This window comes from Choloepus didactylus, chromosome 9 (assembly GCF_015220235.1).
Source record: "Choloepus didactylus isolate mChoDid1 chromosome 9, mChoDid1.pri, whole genome shotgun sequence".
NCBI lineage: Eukaryota > Metazoa > Chordata > Mammalia > Pilosa > Megalonychidae > Choloepus > Choloepus didactylus.
This window is the reverse complement of record NC_051315.1, coordinates 96,389,025-96,407,926: the sequence shown is the minus strand read 5'-3', so window position 1 is coordinate 96,407,926 and position 18,902 is coordinate 96,389,025. Positions and strand designations below refer to the sequence as shown.

The 18,902-nt window shown below is 39.4% G+C and overlaps 1 protein-coding gene across 1 annotated transcript in view; it reads right to left on the bottom strand.

Annotated features, from left to right (window-relative positions):
- Positions 1–3,037: 3,037 nt before the first annotated feature.
- Positions 3,038–18,902, bottom strand: part of CD28 (CD28 molecule) — a 30,573-nt gene continuing 14,708 nt past the window's right edge. The window contains 5 exon segments of the mRNA XM_037848666.1: positions 3,038–6,731; positions 12,808–12,932; positions 14,557–14,782; positions 14,784–14,813; positions 14,815–14,916. Of these exon segments, the coding sequence (XP_037704594.1) occupies positions 6,603–6,731; positions 12,808–12,932; positions 14,557–14,782; positions 14,784–14,813; positions 14,815–14,916 (612 nt within the window). The 3' untranslated portion in view covers positions 3,038–6,602.

The following is an 18,902-nucleotide window of genomic DNA, read 5'->3' as shown; positions in this document are numbered from 1 at the left end:
GGTTCACTAGAACACAGATACGCTCATTTGCTTACATGTTGTCTATGGCTGCTTTTGCAGAGTCGCGTAGCTGCAACAGAGATTGCATGGCCTGCAAGGCCTAAAAATCTACTAACTGGCCCTTTCTAGGGAACATTTTGGCATGTCAGAGATGTTAATAAGAACATCGCAATGAAATAAATTTCAGACAAACCAACATGGAAATGACTATCAAATGGCCCCATTAAGGTCTGGTTCCCACAGTGAAGACTAAGTGATTACCCTGAGGAGCAAGGTAAAATGAGCAGGGGGTAAAAAAAGAAAGGATATACAAAGCATGCACTCTACAGTTGGTGAGTATGGAAATATTAAGGTCTGGGTTGCTCACTGCCACATCCCCAATGCCTCTCCTGCTTCCTAGAGCTGGGTGGGTGCTCAGTATCTAGTTACTGAATGAATGAAGAGGAAAGAAGAAGGAAAAGATATAAGACAAGGGAAACAAAAGATGCACAGAAGCAGGAATGAAAGAGAGCTCTAACAACAACTTCAAGTTTATCTACCATGTAGTAGTATGTCCCTGGTTCCCAAAAGTTAGCAAAAAACCCACACTTTGGAATGCTAAGCATATGCCTGGGAGACTGCAGGAATGACTAAAAAACGAAGTAGCTGTGATGGTGCACACGCAGCCCACCTTTTCCACCCCCTTCCTTAGTCACAAGATGCTTATATATACAGAGACTAAATTCAGGCTTGGGGATTAGAGAAGGGAAGGAAATCAAATATAAAGCTCATGAAATAAACAGCACCACTTGTCACTGTTGATCTTTGATTAACTGGCTTTTCTTTCCGAAACAGGGCCTCTTTTTCTTTGTCTCTCTCTCTCTGTTTCTCTCTCTCTTTGCTTGCAGGTGACACCCACACATATCCTTCAGTGTTGGCAGAGATGCTCACTCAGATAGCAACTGGAGTTCATGCTGCACATTTTCATCTTCGTGTGTCATCATCACCATGTGAAAACCACAACTATAGGAAAACAAAGCTGTTTGCTGCTCTTCTGTCTCAACTGACATTTCCACCCAGTTCTTGCAATTTGTGCTTTGGAGCCAAAAGAGTGAGTGTTTAAATCTGTCCATTGACGTGTAACTAGAATCCCAATGAAGTGTAAGTAGAATCCAATTCATCCCTGAAATAAGTTCACCCCTCTGTGACACTTTGTCCCCTGCAATTTCTTGGCACCCCCAACTATTTCACATTGAACAGGTGAGTAGGCCAGGGAAATGAGAATGGGCACATTTTGGCCCTTAGAGTTGCACGAAAAATGAGGTCAGCTCTTGGAAAAGCTGATATATTTTTGGGTCATCCAAATTTCATCCCAGGTGTTTTTCAAGTGGGAGACCCAGTGTCCAGACCCTGACGTGACAATAGACCCATTGAGAAAGTATGTCACATTCTGCTCTGGACGGTGGCCCGGGTTTCTAAGTGTTGGGAGCCTGGGATACTTCAAAGAGAAAGTACATATTTCTTCTGGGAAACCAAATCAGAGAAAGTTGAGAAGTTCATCCACTCAAATGCTTTCCTGAAGGACAAAATTACTTCGAGCCCCACTGCTAAAAAGTTAAGATTTAGGCAGTGCCTAGATTTAGGAGACACAAGCAGATATTAGGAAAAGCAAAGTTTCCAAACAGGATTCTGCTATGGCTCCCAGGGCATCCCATTTGCTGCTGCCGAGTGTGGCAGTCTAGCCTCCATTATGGATCCAGAAGTTTCTGATTGTTCTGCCCCATCCATTATTTCTATTCCAGATGAGATGAGAGGAAAGAAAAGGTACTGTTTTAAAAGGAATCATAGTCTATTTTATCAGACTTGAGAAAAGAAATGACGACAGGACTGGAGAGGTTCAATTACACTATTTGCATAATTACGCAGCTAGAACATTCTAGAACATCTGTTAGGTAAAGTCCTGAAGTTTGAAGCTTATTTCATTTTGACTTTACTTTCAGAGCACTAGAATCTTTTCACAGAACTAAATTACACTCTTTTGTCAGCCCAGAAAAGAATGCTTATTGAGCAGATTCATTTAACAGCTGATTTTTACCAACTTTGTCCATTTCCATTAGATCTGACTTGTTCTTGGGGCAGGAAAAGCCATGTAAGGCCATCTTTTTTTCAAGTTTTACCTTTGTTAAACTTAATGAGCTCCATTTCAAAAAAAAACAAAATCAGTTTGGAGATGAAGTCATTGCACACTATTTGAATTCAAGCTACCCACAAAGTACAATTAACAGAGAAGAAAACAGGAGGTGCTAAGTGAATTATCAGACCTGCCGGTGGGTCTATGGTTCAAAGGTCTTCCCCTCCCCACAGACTGATAGCAGTGTATGTGTTTCTGTGTGTGTGCATATGTACAACGGTCAATGGAAGCCTGGTTTGAGTTTTCAAGTTGCTCTACATGCCATAAGCTTTGTTAGCTGGTTTATTGTTGATGTTGCTGTTATTTTTAAAGAATTGGAAGCTATGTGTTCAGTTATGGATAAGCATAACAGGTAAAAAAGCAGAAATTGTGTCCCGCATCCCCATCTTTGAGCTGTTTTTGAATCAGAACCAAGGCATTTATAAAATTTGTTGGAGTAAAAGTACCCCCATAGAAAAGAGCAGCAGTTCAGTAATGGGAAGGGATTATAACTACAGAAGCAACATTTTCAGAAGTCTTAGGCTAAAGACATGTTTAAAACTTAGTCAATATTTCATTAAAAGTGAATTTGGGGTCTTTAATGGGAACTCAACTTACTCCTGACTGTGGCTTATTTAGCATGACTTTTTAAGATGATCCTTCTAACAGTACTGGTTTCCCTGACTGCATGCAAATTTCTGAAATGTAAGTAAGCATATATATTCATCCCCAAATTTGACTGCATATGTTTTACCACCTGTTTCTCTAATAAAATGAATGTTGGAGCATATTAATAGGAAAGTGGAAAACAGAACTGGCTTTCTCCTTCTCAGAGTGTGACAAGAACATTTAAACTAACCATTAATTCATAAGGCCATGTGAAATTCATTCAGTCAATAAATATTTATTGCATGCAAGGCATTGGTCTAGGCACTGGAGATACAGCAATAAACAAAACAGAAAAAATTCCTTCCCTCATGAAGCTCACAATCTAGCTGGGAGATAAACAATAAGCAAATAAAGAAGTAAAATGTCTAGTTAACAGATGGTGAAAATGCTATGAAGAAAAACAATCAAGGAAAGCAGATAGGGAGTGAGCAGCTTTAACTAGGGTAGAAGCAACATTTCAGCAGGGAACTGAAGGAGTTTTAGCCATGCAGACATCTGGGGAAGACCATTCCAGACATAGTAAATAATACCTGTTAAGACCTGAGGTGGGAACATGCCTGTCCTGTTTGAGGAGGAACATGTCAGAGAAGCCATGAAATAGATATCCTGAGCCTTGAATGCCCTTGTAGATGCTAAGGACCCATCCTGCCCAAGGTCTTTAGAGAGGCCCTGCTACTGTCCTTGACCTGGGTTGATAATAGGACTATGGCAGGGATGACCCTATTTCTAGATCCTTCATCAGCACCATCTCCAAACTCCAACATGTAGTTTAGCACTCGGGGATCAGTCCCCAGGCCTGCTGTGGTTCCCATCTGGCATGTGAAATCCTGGGATATGGGATTAGACATCTATTTGCCCATCAACAAACCCATGAAAACAGCCACAGAGCTGGTGGCTCAGTTAGTTAACCCAAGAGACTGATAGAGTCAAGGCTGAAGTGTGATCCCTCTCATACAGCATTCATGCTACACAGAAAGCATTGATGAGCCCAACATCTTAAAGAGGTAAACCATTGGTCTGAGGAGAAATTGTAACTGGAGCCAAACAAATTGTCATCTGAAGAATGCCTTGCTTGAGATGAAACTAATGTTTGAAAGTCTGGATTTTTATAAAAAGACCAACCTGGAAAAAAGTTTCCTTCAGATTCACTGCCAAAATGAAGCATACCTACTATGAAAAACAATATTAAAATGCAAACTTTAAAACACATCCATGGCATTCAATAATTTTATCATTGACTACACAAAACATAATGTACACATGGTCTCTTTAAATTGGCATATTCAGCCCAAAGCATATGGTCTCATAATAAAAAATTATGGAGATAGCATTAGTTATAAGACTCTTACAATAATAGCAGCAAATGACATTGTTTTCTTCATAATTACCATGTCTGAAACTGTAAATGCATTGCTCCAACCACAGTTTTTAGACCATTTCTTGGTTCATACTAATAATGAAAACAGACTTCCTTACATAACATTTCTACTTTGGTTCTGTTCAGAGTGAGTAAGAAAAATCTCAAGTGTGATTCATCTTTAGTAAACCTCCTTTTCCAGTCATAAAACAAAATCATGTAGTACCAAAGATCAAATCTTTCCATTTATTTTATTTTTTTGCCACTGCCCTTTTTAAAATTCTCTGTCTCTGTCATACTCAAATAGTCTGATAACTTGGGTTGAAGAACTCTGTGTGCCAAGAAGCTGGCAATGTAGTACATGTGCAGGTGTAAATTCAAAAGTCCTTCATTGTCCAAGTGTTGCTATGCTTGACCATCTTTTGATTAATTAAATTGATGGAATGGAAGCCCATTTAAAAATCAACCAGAGTACAATATTTTTTGTCTGGAATCATAAGATTCCTACCTCTTCTCTCCTCACCACATTAAAAAAACAATTAAAGAAGTTCTTTTATATACATAAAAGTGAAACAAAAAAAATGCCCTACATTTTATTACATGCTAAAATATTCCAAGAAACAGGAACATGGTGGAAGTTTAAGAGGCCCTCACATTTTACAGCACCTCTTTCATGGGTAGTGAGTTAAATTCTGGTTACAAAATTCTCTCTTTCTTAGGTCATTGTCCAGTTCATTTTTAAGACAAAATTTATCCATATGGAAATTATAATAATAGCTAATGTTTCTATGCCAGGCACAGTGCTAAGTGCCAAGAAGAAGCAGAGAAAAAGACAGCTTTTGGTCATGCCTTTGTAGAGTTTATAGTGTAGGAACAACCATTTATGATTCTTAACTCCATTTTATAGTTGACGATCCATGTCAGTGAAATGTCTAAGGCCATTCAATTAGTACAGGGCATAAGTGGGACTCGAACCAGGTCTCTGCCTCAAACCCTAGGCTCTTCTACACCTAAATAAATCAAATCACTGAACAACTTGTGAGGGCAGCAGTAGAGTCCATTCTTAAAAGTCCATGGACATACTTCAGTTGCCTCCAAACTGAAGGCGGAAAAATATCCATGGCCATTCCAAGATCAGGCCTTGCAGGTTCTTTTGAGAACTTCGATGCTGTCTCGTTAGAAGCGACACATATCCAAGATACTTTTCCATGTCCACAGACCTCCAGGGTAAGCAGGAAGCTGAGTCCACAGAGTTCTGGTGCTGAACCGCATAAAGTTCCTCTAAAGGAGCTCTTACCAGGGCTCCTTCCATCTGTTGCCTTCCCCAGAGCTTCCACCCAATGCCAGTCACTCCCTTAGGACATGGAAAGAATCTCATTCTCTCTTCTTCAGAAGAAGCTTGTTGGGGACTCATCCCATATGCTCATGAATGCTAACATCCCTTTCTCACAGCATCATCAATGCCCCTGTAGATGCTTTTTTCAGCATCCTACTTCAAATCTCCATGCAGACAACTGTCCAAACCCGAAATATATAGAAAAGAAAATCCTGTATATGATTTGACTGGAATAAACTGCTAAACAAATAACCCTTCATATTGTTCAAATGATTTCAATATAAAATGATCTTATTTCCCGACACACGTTCTTCCTTGATTTGGGAAGACTACCTTATTCTTTTGAAATCCTACTGTGAACATTAAACTGAATACCCATCACAAGGAGGCAGGAAAGCAAGTAAGTTTGCCTAGCATTGCTTAGCAGTGATCCCATTGGTCAAAATGACTAAATATGGTCAGAATTCATCAAAGACAGTGTGCACATCTTTCTAAACTAAAAGTAACACAACATTCAATCGGTATGGCTTAATTGCTCATTTCATCAGAGAGAGACAGTGTTTTAATGGTTAAAAAAAAAACTAAGTCTCACAGTCTCCTTACCCTTCCTCACTCTAACCTATTCCCACCCTGCATACCCACCTAACCAAAAGGAATGATTTTCTAGCCTTTTTTCCCTAAAAATTCCTTGGCTATCCCACTTTGCTGGATTGAGATGTGCGGGTGAGTGAGAAAGGAACCAGGCTTAACCAGCAGCTTTAGAAGCAGATTTCAAGGCTAACAGAAACCACTCGCTATTTGTTCTCTACCTTAACATCTCAGTCAAGTCAATAAATTAAAAACATACTCAGTTTGAACTTGGGTCATGGCACTGTAAGGTTTAACCTGCCACAGTAATTTTCTTTAACTCCATTTCAGAATACCAAAATGATCTTGATATTTGGTCCAGTCGCTCAAGAAACTTGGCAACGGTGGCCTCCCAGGGCCCCGCGGTGGCCGGCTGAAGGCGGGGGTGGTCCTTTCCTATCCAGAGCGGTGGTGTTGGGCACCCGGGGGGCGCCAGCCGGCTCGCCTCTGGATAGGCGTCCGTGTCAGGAGCGGTAGGCGGCGAAGTCCCGGGCCGGCGCGTACGGCTGGTAGTGCTTGCGCGTGGGCCCGGGCCTCCGGGGGGTCATGTTCATGTAGTCGCTCTGAAGGATCCTGCTCCTTCTATTCTTCTTCTGCCAAAAAAAAAAAAAGAGAAGGGTCAATGTCGGGGGACGCCGGGGCGAGGAGGGAGATGGAGTGGGAGGAGTCGTATGACGACGTAAAGTAGCAGTTCAAAACCTACTTTGGGGCAACTATGCAGAGCATCAACTGTCAAATGAAGCTGAACACGATCATTCATGAACACCTTGGACTTGGATAATCACTAATTAAGCAAAATGGATTTGGACTCTTCTAACTTAGCTTAAAAAATATGAATCGAAGAAAACATCTTAGAGAAATAGATCCATGTAACTCTCAATTCAGTAATGGGACCAGAAGCATATCTAACTAACATATCCAGTGTTGACATGTAAATACACTTGAAGACCTTTGGTCCCTTGACTAGGGCAAGCATCCCCATGACAATCTTACATTAGTCATTTGCTTAACAAATCGTTTTTTCACAATTAACCAAAGAGAAGCTTCAACTCATCCAGGGTCTGGAATAATCATAAATCCATAACACTGGAGTCCAAATTAATGGGGATTTATGATTCTGAGCAACTGGTTACATTCCTATTTCCTTATATGCATGTACTATCGGAAAGACAATGTGTCACTCGTCTCTATTCTTCAGGCTTAGCTCCCTCGGGATGAATTTCTACCATGGGTGAGAGAAGTGAAGGGCAATACCGAACCTGGAGCATGAGTTATGCTCACTGTGAGTCTCAGCATAGTTTTTGACTGAAGGTTAGGAGCTTTCTTTTTCAACCAATGTGATGGTAAATGTTACACTTTTGACAAAAGACCCAGAAAAAGTCCAAAAATAGAAAGTCATCCTGATTTCTGGATTCAGAATTCTCTATTATGAAAATGTGCTTATTTCCTAGTACAGGGATGTGGCACATAAGTAGCTATCCTGTATATGAATGACATGAAGACCTGAATGAATAAATAAATGAATGACTTCACTACTGGCCTTATTTCCATGCACTCCTAACCAAGCCCCTCACACCTTCCTTGGCAAAAGGGCATGAGGAACTGCTAAAGAAAGGTTGAAAAACACCATCCTCCATAAACCCAACTGACACGTTTTCATCTTCTTGAGTTCTTGGCAGCATTCTATACTATTGATTAGCCTTTTCTTTTTGAAATACTCCTCCCCTTTACATGGTGTCATCCCGTTTTTCATCCTACTTCTCTGGCCACTCCTCTTTGCCTTCTTTGCAAGCTCATCCTTCTCTAACTAGCCAATGTTAGAGTTCCTCATGACTTGGTCCTAGACCTCCACAGCTACTTACTCTATCTTCCCTCCCTAATCAATATCATCCACATTCACAGCTTCAATTACCACCTATTCACCCAAATTTGTATCTCTAAACTAATCCCCAAAGACGCTTGAAACTCAGCATGTCCAAAATTAAATGCAAGATCTTCTCCCAAAATCTGCTCTTCGTTCAGTGTTTCCCATCTCAATGAATGACACTATATCCATATAGTTGCTCAAGCCAGGAACCTAAGCCTCATCCATGACACCTCCAGCTCTGTTACAAAGTCCTACTGGATTTCCCTAAATGTCCCTGAAATCCATCTACCTCTGTCCCTCTCTACCACAACCATCCTATTTCTAAGCTTCCACCATTCCTCACCTGAGATACTTCAGTAGCCTCTTAACTGGGTCCCTGATTCTACTCTTGCCTCTTTCTACCCTTTCCATGGTGTAACTTGATGCTTTGGAGCTAGACTTTGAGGGATGGATAGGATTGCAGTAGGCATAAAGAGCAAAATTTCTAGTTGAAGAAAACAGCATTAACAAAGTTGGAAGGCAGAAAATATCTAACTTTAGAAGACTTATTCAGAGAAAAATATCATGGCAAATGATCTAAATAATTGGAAGTGAGGCCAGCTCTTGAGAATGTAAGTAGTGTTAGATGGAGGGGACCTTAAAAACTGTTTTGAAGAAAAAGGTTTAGAAGTAACTTCAAGGGAAATAAGCACCAACTAGAATTCCAAGGTGCTCTGTGCTCTTGAACACCATGGAAAGAGGTGCTATTAATAATAATAATAGTATTATTATTAGCATCAATATTATTATTATTAAATTCAAGGGAAGACAACACCATTACTATAGGCATAATCTTGGATCCAAATTAATTTGTATTTTTTAAAGAGTCATTCCAAAACTTTTGCACTTAATTATTAGTAATAAGTAATAAATAAAGTTGAGCCACATTCTATAACCAATCAAACAAACTGGTGGCAATGAGGATGACATGATAAGATGATCAATTTAGGAAGACTAATCTAGCAGTGATATGTGAGATATATTGGAAGCAAGAGAGACTGAAGGTGGAAAAAAACAATGGGTCCACAGCAGTTATCAATCAAGGGTAATTTTGCCATCCAACCACTCTTCCCCAGAGGATAGTTGGCAATGTTTGAAGACACTTTTGGTTGTCACAACTGGAAGAGATGCTGCTGGAATCTGACGGGTAGAGGCCAGAGATGCTGCTAAACATTATAAAATGCTTGGGACGGCCCTCCACAACTAAGATTATCCAACCCAAAAGGTCAATAGTGCCAAGATTGGGAAATCCTGATCTTCAGAGTCCCATCATGAAAAAGAAGCAATGGATTCCAAACACATTACTAAATTAGAATAACTATTGTTAGACTGCTTGGCTACTACTTCTTGCTCAAGTCTAATACACAAAGATGACTGATGATTTGAACTCAGGTGACTGGAAGGTATAAGACAACACAGCAGGCAAAGTAGGTTTGAAAGAGAATGTGATAACTTCAGCTTTGGTCATTTGGGATTTGAAATGGTGGCTGCATTATTCACCTGGTACTAAGAAGACAGCATTAAACACATAAATGAAGGATTCAGTCACATGAAGGTAGTCATGGAAACCAAGTGGGTAAGTGAAGTTGCTCTTCAAGCCTCTTGGTTCCACATCCTTTCAATAAATGAAAGACTAGAGCTCTCTTGGGCAGAGGGTTACAGGGATAAAGGCAGGGATAAAGGCAAAGAAATGTCTTCCCCCAAATAAAGTGTGGAAGGATGATGAAGATACCCTGGGAAGCACTTTGAGTACTTACTCCAACCCAGATGACTGCCTTACCAGAATCATGAGTGACAGTCTTTGGCTCCAGATACCCAAACCAAACTATAACTGGTAGATATAATGAAGATGTCTTCATAAACACAAACTGTGGGTGGATATGAAACATGCATGGCTGGGAACATTACTGAGAATCCACAGTGTCCAGGTGCAGCTAGCATATGGGTGCAGGAAGTACCCAGTTTTTGTGTCAGTGTGACTGGGTCATCTATGCCACCCCCTTGACCCTTTAATGTCTGCTAAACATGTATAGCTTCAGGATCACTCCCCCTTTGTCCTGCCTACCCCACTCCTTACCACTTGTCCCATGGACAAGGACACAGGGCATACAGAAGACAATCCACTTAGAGACACAGCCTTCAAGAACCTACTGGATCTAAAGGCAGATATTACCTGTACAGACACTATCTACATTCCCCACATTGTGATCTACAATGGGGAAGACAATGTTTCTTAAAAGGCTCCTTTAGACTAGGAAAGAGAGCAAGCTTACCAGCTCAGCTGAGGGAATGGAGGATTGAGTGAGAGGAACAGGTGCTGGTCTGTGGTCGCCTACAGAAGGGAGTGCTTTATTTACTCAAATGTCAGCAACTGTTCAAGAACTGAGAAAGAATCTGCAGCTGCTCCCAGAAACCCACTCAGCCTAGAACTGCCTATGGCAGCATATTACCGGCCCTCAGGAAGTTCCAGAAAAAGGCAACTTACACTAAGGCACCCTGTAGACTAGCTAAAAATAAGATCCCAGAAAAGTACCCAGGCAATGGCTAACCTCTAGGGATCCCTATTGGCATGGCTGCCTCACTCAGCAAGGAGCTTGTTGCTTAAACAGCAGCTGCAGCAGTGGGAAAAGATGAGCCCAGGGTAAAAATGCTGTTATTATATGAAATATAAATGTATTTTGATTTCACACACTTTTGCCCAGAGAGTACAAAGATCCTAATTATGTAACCAAATTGACCATAAAAGGCCACCAATGACAACACATGCCAAGCACTGGGACTTCTCTAATCATATGGAGCCTGGGAGACAGAATCAAAATAAAATAAGTTTTCTCAAGGCAGGGCAAAATTAACCTCACTAGGCATAAGCATTGCTTCCAAAGAAAAATCCACAGCGTCCATCCCTTTGGGCGATTTTGGTCATTTAGCAACTTAATGCCTCAAAATAGTAATTGATATTCTAATGCATATTTAAAATATTTTTATGATGAACAGTACGCATTTGGCAATGAAAGTTAAAGCAGTTCCCAAAACTACTCCCAGAGAAGCTAGTAACTCACTTTGACCTAGGTCAGCAAAATTTCCTAGAAAGGTACCCAAAGAGCCACTGCACCTGGCCTTTAAGTTAGGAAGTTAAGATTCCCAATGAAAGAATTGGAAAGCCATAGAGCAGGCATAAAAGCCAATGGCTGAAGATTAGGAAAAACTAAGAGATAATACTAGATTCTAAAATCATTGGTAACACCACAAAGATCAAAGCTGGCCTTTGAAAACAACAAGATCCACAAAGATAAAGGGACTCAACTAACATCAGAAGCAGAACTTAAACATTTTACCACACCAAGACCCCCATCAGGGTTGGGCAAACTTGCAGAAGGCAAGCCAGGTGAATTCCCAAAGTGATATCTAATACAAAGAATTTCCAGGGACAAGCAGCCACTTTGTCCCCTACCCTGCATAAGATACAGATTAGGCAACAGGCAGCCTGACAAATGTCCGACTGCCCTCTTCTCTTCTGCTCTGGGAGGCGCATGTGTGAAACAATTGAAAGGAGAATTTTGGCAATAGGATAACAGCAGTTAAAAAGAATCCAAGACTGGATAACAGAACAGTATGGCTATAAACCCAGGGCTGCCCTCCTGGCACCCAGGCTTTAGTAAATACAATGATGTCACATGGCATGGCTTCCAGAAATCATAAATCATAGATTAGTTAAATTTATGGATTACATCTTAAAAGAAGCACATTATACTTCAGGCATGTTTATTTAAATCCTTAGTTTGGCCTCTATGGGGATCATTAAATTCATCAATCCAATAAGCATTCATTGAGCATTCAAGGTACTGAATACCAGATGACAGAGAATATCAAGTCCTTTATCATTGAGGAACATACAATCTAGTTGAAGAAACGATTAATACATACGTCTAATTTCTAGAAAAAATTTCTAAGATAGCATAGAAGCAAAGCATGAGGTGATCTGTACTATACTGTGTACACAAGAACAGGAAGTCGATGAGAAAAGGAAAGATCCTTGCTCAGGAGGTCCCTTCTTGAAACTAAATATGTTAACTGAGACATGTTCAAACCTATGCCAAAAATTCAACATTGAAGAGGGCAAAGAAAAATACACCACGTTTATTGCATGGACATTTGCAAAAGTTGATATGTGCCAATTCAGTGGTGAGAACTCAGAAAAGACCAACTGCCATAATAGTTTCATAATGACAGCACCACACTTGGCCTCACACGATTCAACTGCCTTATGACTCGGATAGACAGATCTAGTTTCTTTGCTAGGTTTGAATGTACAATTTCAGTAGTAAAATTTCTCATGAATTTAGACCCTGAACCAAAGTTGCTCATTGGCTCCCAACTGTCTAGATTCCCAAGCTGTGTGTGTATGTATACGCACATACATATTCATACATTTTTACTATTTTATATGTCGTAATCAGATAGCAATATGGGGAAAAAGAAAGGTAACTGCCTGAATACTCCAGCCTAATTTGTCCATTTAGCTTCTCATCCTGCCTGGCCACCTATTCAGTGCCTTTTGGAAAATAAAATACCCATCAGATTTTTGTCTCAAATAAAAAGTTGGAAAGGGTAAAGAGAGAACCTACTTAAACCTAGCAGGAAAGAAAAAAGTAATAATATTCACATCTTTAACAGAAAATAAGCCACCTAAGCAAAAGTCTTGACTGTGTTCAGATTGTGTATGCAGTGGGAAAGTTACATAAAAGAAGTGCTACATCTCTTACCCAACAAATACAAAGGCACACCGTTGTTACGAAGCTGTAGACAGCCCCGCCTCCAAAAAGCGCCACCAGTACCCAAAAGGGGACAGAAGATTCAGAAGACTGGTGAGTTGGACAAAGATGTTTCTCTGAAAAAGAGAATAGAGTGGGTTAAATGTACAGGAATGACACTTTGGTACATTTCTTTCCTTCTAAACATCATAGAAGAATGTTGAGAGAAATAAAAAGAAGCAAAATATAACCAATTTAAAATATGTTGATGTCCTCTTTGTTAATTCACCTGACTGTTGAATCCACTGTGTGATTCAAAACAGGAGCTTCCAATGAGCTACGCCCCTTCTGACAAGTAAATTCAACTAGACCCTAAGCTATATCTGTGGATTAAGTTAAATGGTGTACACATTTTTAGGCCATAAGAAAATCATCAGCTTAATATAGCAATCAGAGCACTGGACTGGTAATCTGAAGATAAAGTTCTAGCTCCAACTCCATCTAATAGATTATGTGATAATGGACAAGTCACTTTACATCTTTAGGTGGGAGTTGGGGGAATCTCTAGAATTCTTTTCAAGAATCATAGACATTTAGAACTAGAAAGAATATCCCAAATTCTCTAGTCCAGTGATTTTCAATCCTGGTTGCACATTAGAATTACCTGAGTAAGTGTCAAAACTTGACAATGGCCCTCCCCTAACCCAGATCAGTAACATCAGAATCTCTGGGGTAAGGGTCCTGCCTGGTGTTGGTATTTTTTAGAACCGACCCATATTTATAACATGCAGTCAAGATTGAAAATTCCTAGACTAAAGGATCATTGATTTCCTTTCCAGTACTAATATTCTATGATTCTTGAATGGAACTATATAATCTAAAAGTTAATACAATTTTCAAAGTAATTTATCACAACACAAAGAAAAAGTTGTAGAGTATCCACAAAATGTAACCAAAAAATCTATCTGACCTCTCTGAATTTTCTTTGTTCTTGCCAATAAACTGTATTTTTCTGAGTTTAGGAGTCTAATGTTTTTCTTCCCAACATTTAGAAAGAGCACAATCTCAACATAAACTCAGTAGACTTATTTCCACTAATTCCTGAATACTGACTCATAGTATTGAGTTTTAGGCCATGAAGAAGTTGGGTGACTTATCCAAGATGACAGAGCTGGTTAATAGCAAACTTTATGCCCCCTGCTTCTGGTCCAGCAGCGTCTTTTGTATTATCTGGAAAACGGGAAGGTACTTTTACAGAGGAAGACCATGGAGCACAAAAATTCTAAGAGCCCAAGTTTGCAAATTAACTAGAAATAGACGCCATTCTTCTGAGTCTGGATCCATTAGGCCTAGCTGCTTCTTGAGAGTACCTGGCCACTTTCCACCCTTTTCTTGCTATCACCCACACAATGGAGAATAATCCTATGAGTGATCCATTCGCAAGGGCTGTGTGGACTTCTTTTCTTATTCTCCCAGTGAATGTCACTTAGGGAAAGTAAAGATATTTCAAACATAACCTTCAATTTCCTTTAAAATAAGAGAGAAGAAGAGGAAGAGGGAGAGGGAGAGGGAGAGGAAGAAAGAAAGATGGAAGGAAGGAAGGAAGGAAGGAAGGAAGGAAGGAAGGAAAAAACATTACTTAAGTTTATTAGTATCAGAACACTTGGGACTGACCCAGCCCCACTGCTGACCGTGACCAGTGTCCAAGGCTCCAGTTGAAAACCACTACGTTAGATTTAAACTGTTAAAGTTGCGTGTTACCTTTGACATGGATAATGGTTCCATTGCTCTTCTCATTGCCTATGTATGGAGGAGGATATATGATCTCAATTTTGCAGAAGTAAATATCCGTTTGGTTAACGTCCAAATTCCAGAGGTAGAATGTCACCGTTTCATTGTCCAATTTCCCATCACAGTTAGAATACTGTACTGAATGAAACTGAAGCTGATGGGCGTAATTCCCATTCACAACACAGACTTCCACGGCCACTATCCACTCCTTTGTAAAGGGATGCTCGGGAACTCCTTCGAGAAGAAGTGTTGGTTGTACTTGCAGCTAATGTTTACCGCATTGTTGTATGCCACCAGCCTGGGCGACTGCTTCACCAAAATTCTTGTTTTCTGGTGAGGGGGGAAGGAAATCATTAGCTTAGAACAAGAGTATAAGGATAATTTTTTTTTTTCTGAAATCAAGAGGTATTAATTAGCCAAATGAATTAACCAGCAAGCCTTTCTCTTGGCAGATGAAGATGCAGGAGCTCTTTAGGAGATTAATTTGTACCTAGAGTTTAAAAGTTTACACTTTGAATGGAAAATGTAGCATGTTTTCACTTTTGAAGGCATATGATGTGGCCTTCTGTTGGCACTGAGCACCACAGCTATGCACTCTGAATTTTTGAATCAGTACTGAGATTCCTAGGATGTTAATCATTCATCAGGCTGATTTCCTGATTGAGTGGTATACTTGGAAATGGCTTTTAAAGCCTGACACAGATGCACAAGTAAATTCATTTTTCAGTTGAGATACATACTCTTGGGAAGGAATAATATGTTTAGAACAGTTTCACTTTTTCATTGGTCATCCAAGAGTCTAGAATAAAGAGGTAAGAGAAAAGGTTAGCCCCAAAGAGTTTGCTTTAATTTCTCTTCCACAATAAATTCAGACACATGACAATATAGTCAAAAGGTTTTGTGTTTTTTAATGACTATGTGAGACCTAGAGACATTAGATGGTTTGTCTAAAGTCACTGAGTAAATGGTAAGCAAATCCAGGACCAAATAATATTCCATGTATGGATTATACCACATTTTATTTTTCCATTCATTAGCTGTTTCCACTTTTCAGCTATCAGGAATAATGCTGCTGGGACTGTTTGTGTGTGATATTTTGTGTGCACATATGGTTTCAATTCTCTTGAGTATATACCAAAAATGGAATTGCAGGGTCACATGGTAACTCTATGTTTAACTTTTTGAGGCACTGCCAAACTGTTTTCCAAAGCAATAACGCCATTTTACATTCCCACTAACAATGTACAAGGGTTCCTATTTCTCCACATCCTTGCCAATGCTTGTAATTGTCCACCTATTTTATTATAATCATCCTATGGATATAAAGTGTTATCATTGTGGTTTTGATTTGCATTTCCCTGATGACAAATGATGTTGAGAACCTTTTCATGTGTGCTTACCAGCCATTTGTGTGTCCTTTTTGAGAAATGTCTATTTAGATCTTTTGCCCATTTTTATCACGTTATTTGTGCTTTTATTGTTGAAATGTAAGAGTTCTTTGAATATTCTGACACTAGACTCTTATTAGAGATATAGTTGCAAATATTTTCTCCCATTCTGTGGATTGTCTTTGTATTGGCTTAAAAGTTCCCCCAGTTGACTCTAATATTCAAAGGGGGTTGAAAACCACCATGGCCCAATAGACTTCTCAAATTTACTGCATATTCGAATCACCTGGGGAATTTAGAAAGTCCTTGATTCCCAAGCAGCTCCCCAGACCAATTAAATGACACTCTCTGGGTGTGGGATCCAGGCATCAATATTTTTAAAGATTCTCAGGTGATTCTAATCTGTAGCCAATTTTGGCAACTGGTAGATTAACAGATGAAACCTCACTTCTTATCCCCAAATCCATAAGACTTTACAGGTTTTTCCAACCCTGTTTCCTCAAACCAAAACCTCTTAATTAGCCAGACTACTGAGGTCAACATCCCCAGAACACACTGTAAGCACTCCTATCTTCATGCTTCGTCCACCAACTCCATGGCCCAGAATGCCCCCCTTCTCTGATCTCAAAACAGTTACTGTCTATAGCACTCATTTGCCACTTTGTCCGATTCTACCTTTGGGGCCTCTTTTTTCATATGATTCAATTTGTTTAGCTTTTCATTCATGGGTGTTTTCTCTAGACACCGACTTTCCAAGTATCTTAAGAGCAGAGACCACATACTATACTTTTTTTTGTATAATACTGTGCAAAGAATAGGATCTCAAAATAATAAGTGAGTGAAAGATAGCAGTCTGTATAATTCTTAAAAGCAGCTAGATACGACTACTATCTCATTAAATCCTTCTTCAAAACCTGTATCTTAACAACTTAGCTTCATTTATTATTCTTTCAACAAATACTCAATTTCAATTTTGCTGGATGTGAATTGTAAAAACAAGACTAGAAAGGCAGGCATGGTTCACTTCAGCAGAGAGCATGGGCTCTCTCCTGAAGGTAACAGGAAAACCACTGAAGGATTTTAAGCCCAAAAGTTATGTATACAGTTTTTCATTTTCTATAGATCACTTTAGCAAAACTGTGGAGGATAAATTTGAAGGAAACGTGGAGACCAATTAAGAGACTGTTGTAGTTGTCTAGGCAAGAGGTGATGAGGAAGAATTGAATAATAAAAAAAAATATTTACAGGCTAAAATTGGCAAACCTCTGCATTGACTTAGATGTGGTGATTGAGGGAGAAGGAGGAGTTTAAAATGACTGTCCTTAGGCCACGCTAACCAGACACTAAATAACATGGTTTTACTTTTGCCTACATCTCTTCTTCATTCATTACATTACCAGAATAGACAGCCCAGAAACGGAGATGAAAGTTAGACACCTGAGTAATGAAGGAGATATTCTTCCAGCCTGAGGGATCATTGCAAAGAAAATACAAATTACTTCAAAATTTACTGGGCCCACAATTGACTACCTGGAACTTAAACCAATGTTTGCTATTTTCCAGAAGGGAAACCTCCTTCTCTCCTGAAACTATTTTTCCTTCATAAAGCAGAATATGGTGAGATAATTGAAAGAAAAATTTTCCTTATGTCCCATTATAGGGCCTGCAAAATTCAAACCTCAGAATTGCTGAAATAGATCAACTTCCTTCTTAGTCCATTCTACCTCAGCACTACAAATTGAAAAAATTTTCAGGTGGGATCTACTCAAGATCCCAGTATCTAGGCTGGATGATACTTATTCATTGTTCTCTTGATAGATGGCATCTCCAGCAATTGAGCAAGGAAAGAAAGAAGAATCCCTTATGCTAAGATTTTGCTGGCAAAGAGATTGAAAACTATTGGTTATATGACCATTTGATGGACAGGAGACGTTCAATTTATCTGTCGATGTTTACTTTCTCACTCTCCCATATCAACACATAATTTTAAAATTTTCTAACCCTTAAACATAGGTACTATGCTAGAGGCACTTTTCTTAATATGTGCTAGTCTGTGGCCAACGGTCTCCTAATTTAGAGTTCAGGGTTGGCTAATAGAACGAACCTCTTGTTTTTCAAGTTATACCCTGCTTCTTATAGCACTTGGTCCCACATTGGTTTGTGTCAATCATTCAGAGCACCACTCAGAACCTAAGTGGAAAACTATCTCACAGGACCTCAGAATCTACGTCTGCCTTACAGAGGTACTAAATGAAGGAAATTCACTTTTGGTGGTAGAAAAAGATAAAGAGTTGCTCCAAGTGATCCTGAATAGATGTGATGATTATGACTTGTAGTAGATGCAATAATTCTGATTCCCCTCTGCTTCTCTTAAAATTGAGCATTGTGAAATGACACAACACTTGCTCTGCTGGAGTGGAGTAATGGCATGGATAAGTCAAACCAGAAGATAACCAGAACATCAGATGATATTTGGCTTGCACATGCAGTTTTGTTCTCTGAGTTTCTGGAAATTCACAGTACCTCAAATAATTTAAGGCCATATTTTAAAAACTAGACTCAGAAGAAACAAGAGAAATATTTTGCTTTCCCATACTAACTTCTGTTCAATTCCTTTGTTCTTTCTGGTTCATGTTAGAAATGGAAAGCATCCATTTCAAGCTAAATTTGATCTTAGCAGACATAACCTTTAAATATTTGATTTTCTCTTTTGTGAGTGGTTAGACAAGGTCAACCTAGACGAGACTGCTAAGTTAAAAGATAAACACTGTCAACCTATCAATCGTATTTGCCTCTGCTATCAAAAGATTGACTTGACTGACATTTCTCTAACAGAATTGACTAGTTGTTTTGATGATGAATTTAGTGCTTTGCTTTTCGAAGCCTTTCCTAAGTAGCTAAACCAACTAAAGGTGTGGAGACAGGAAG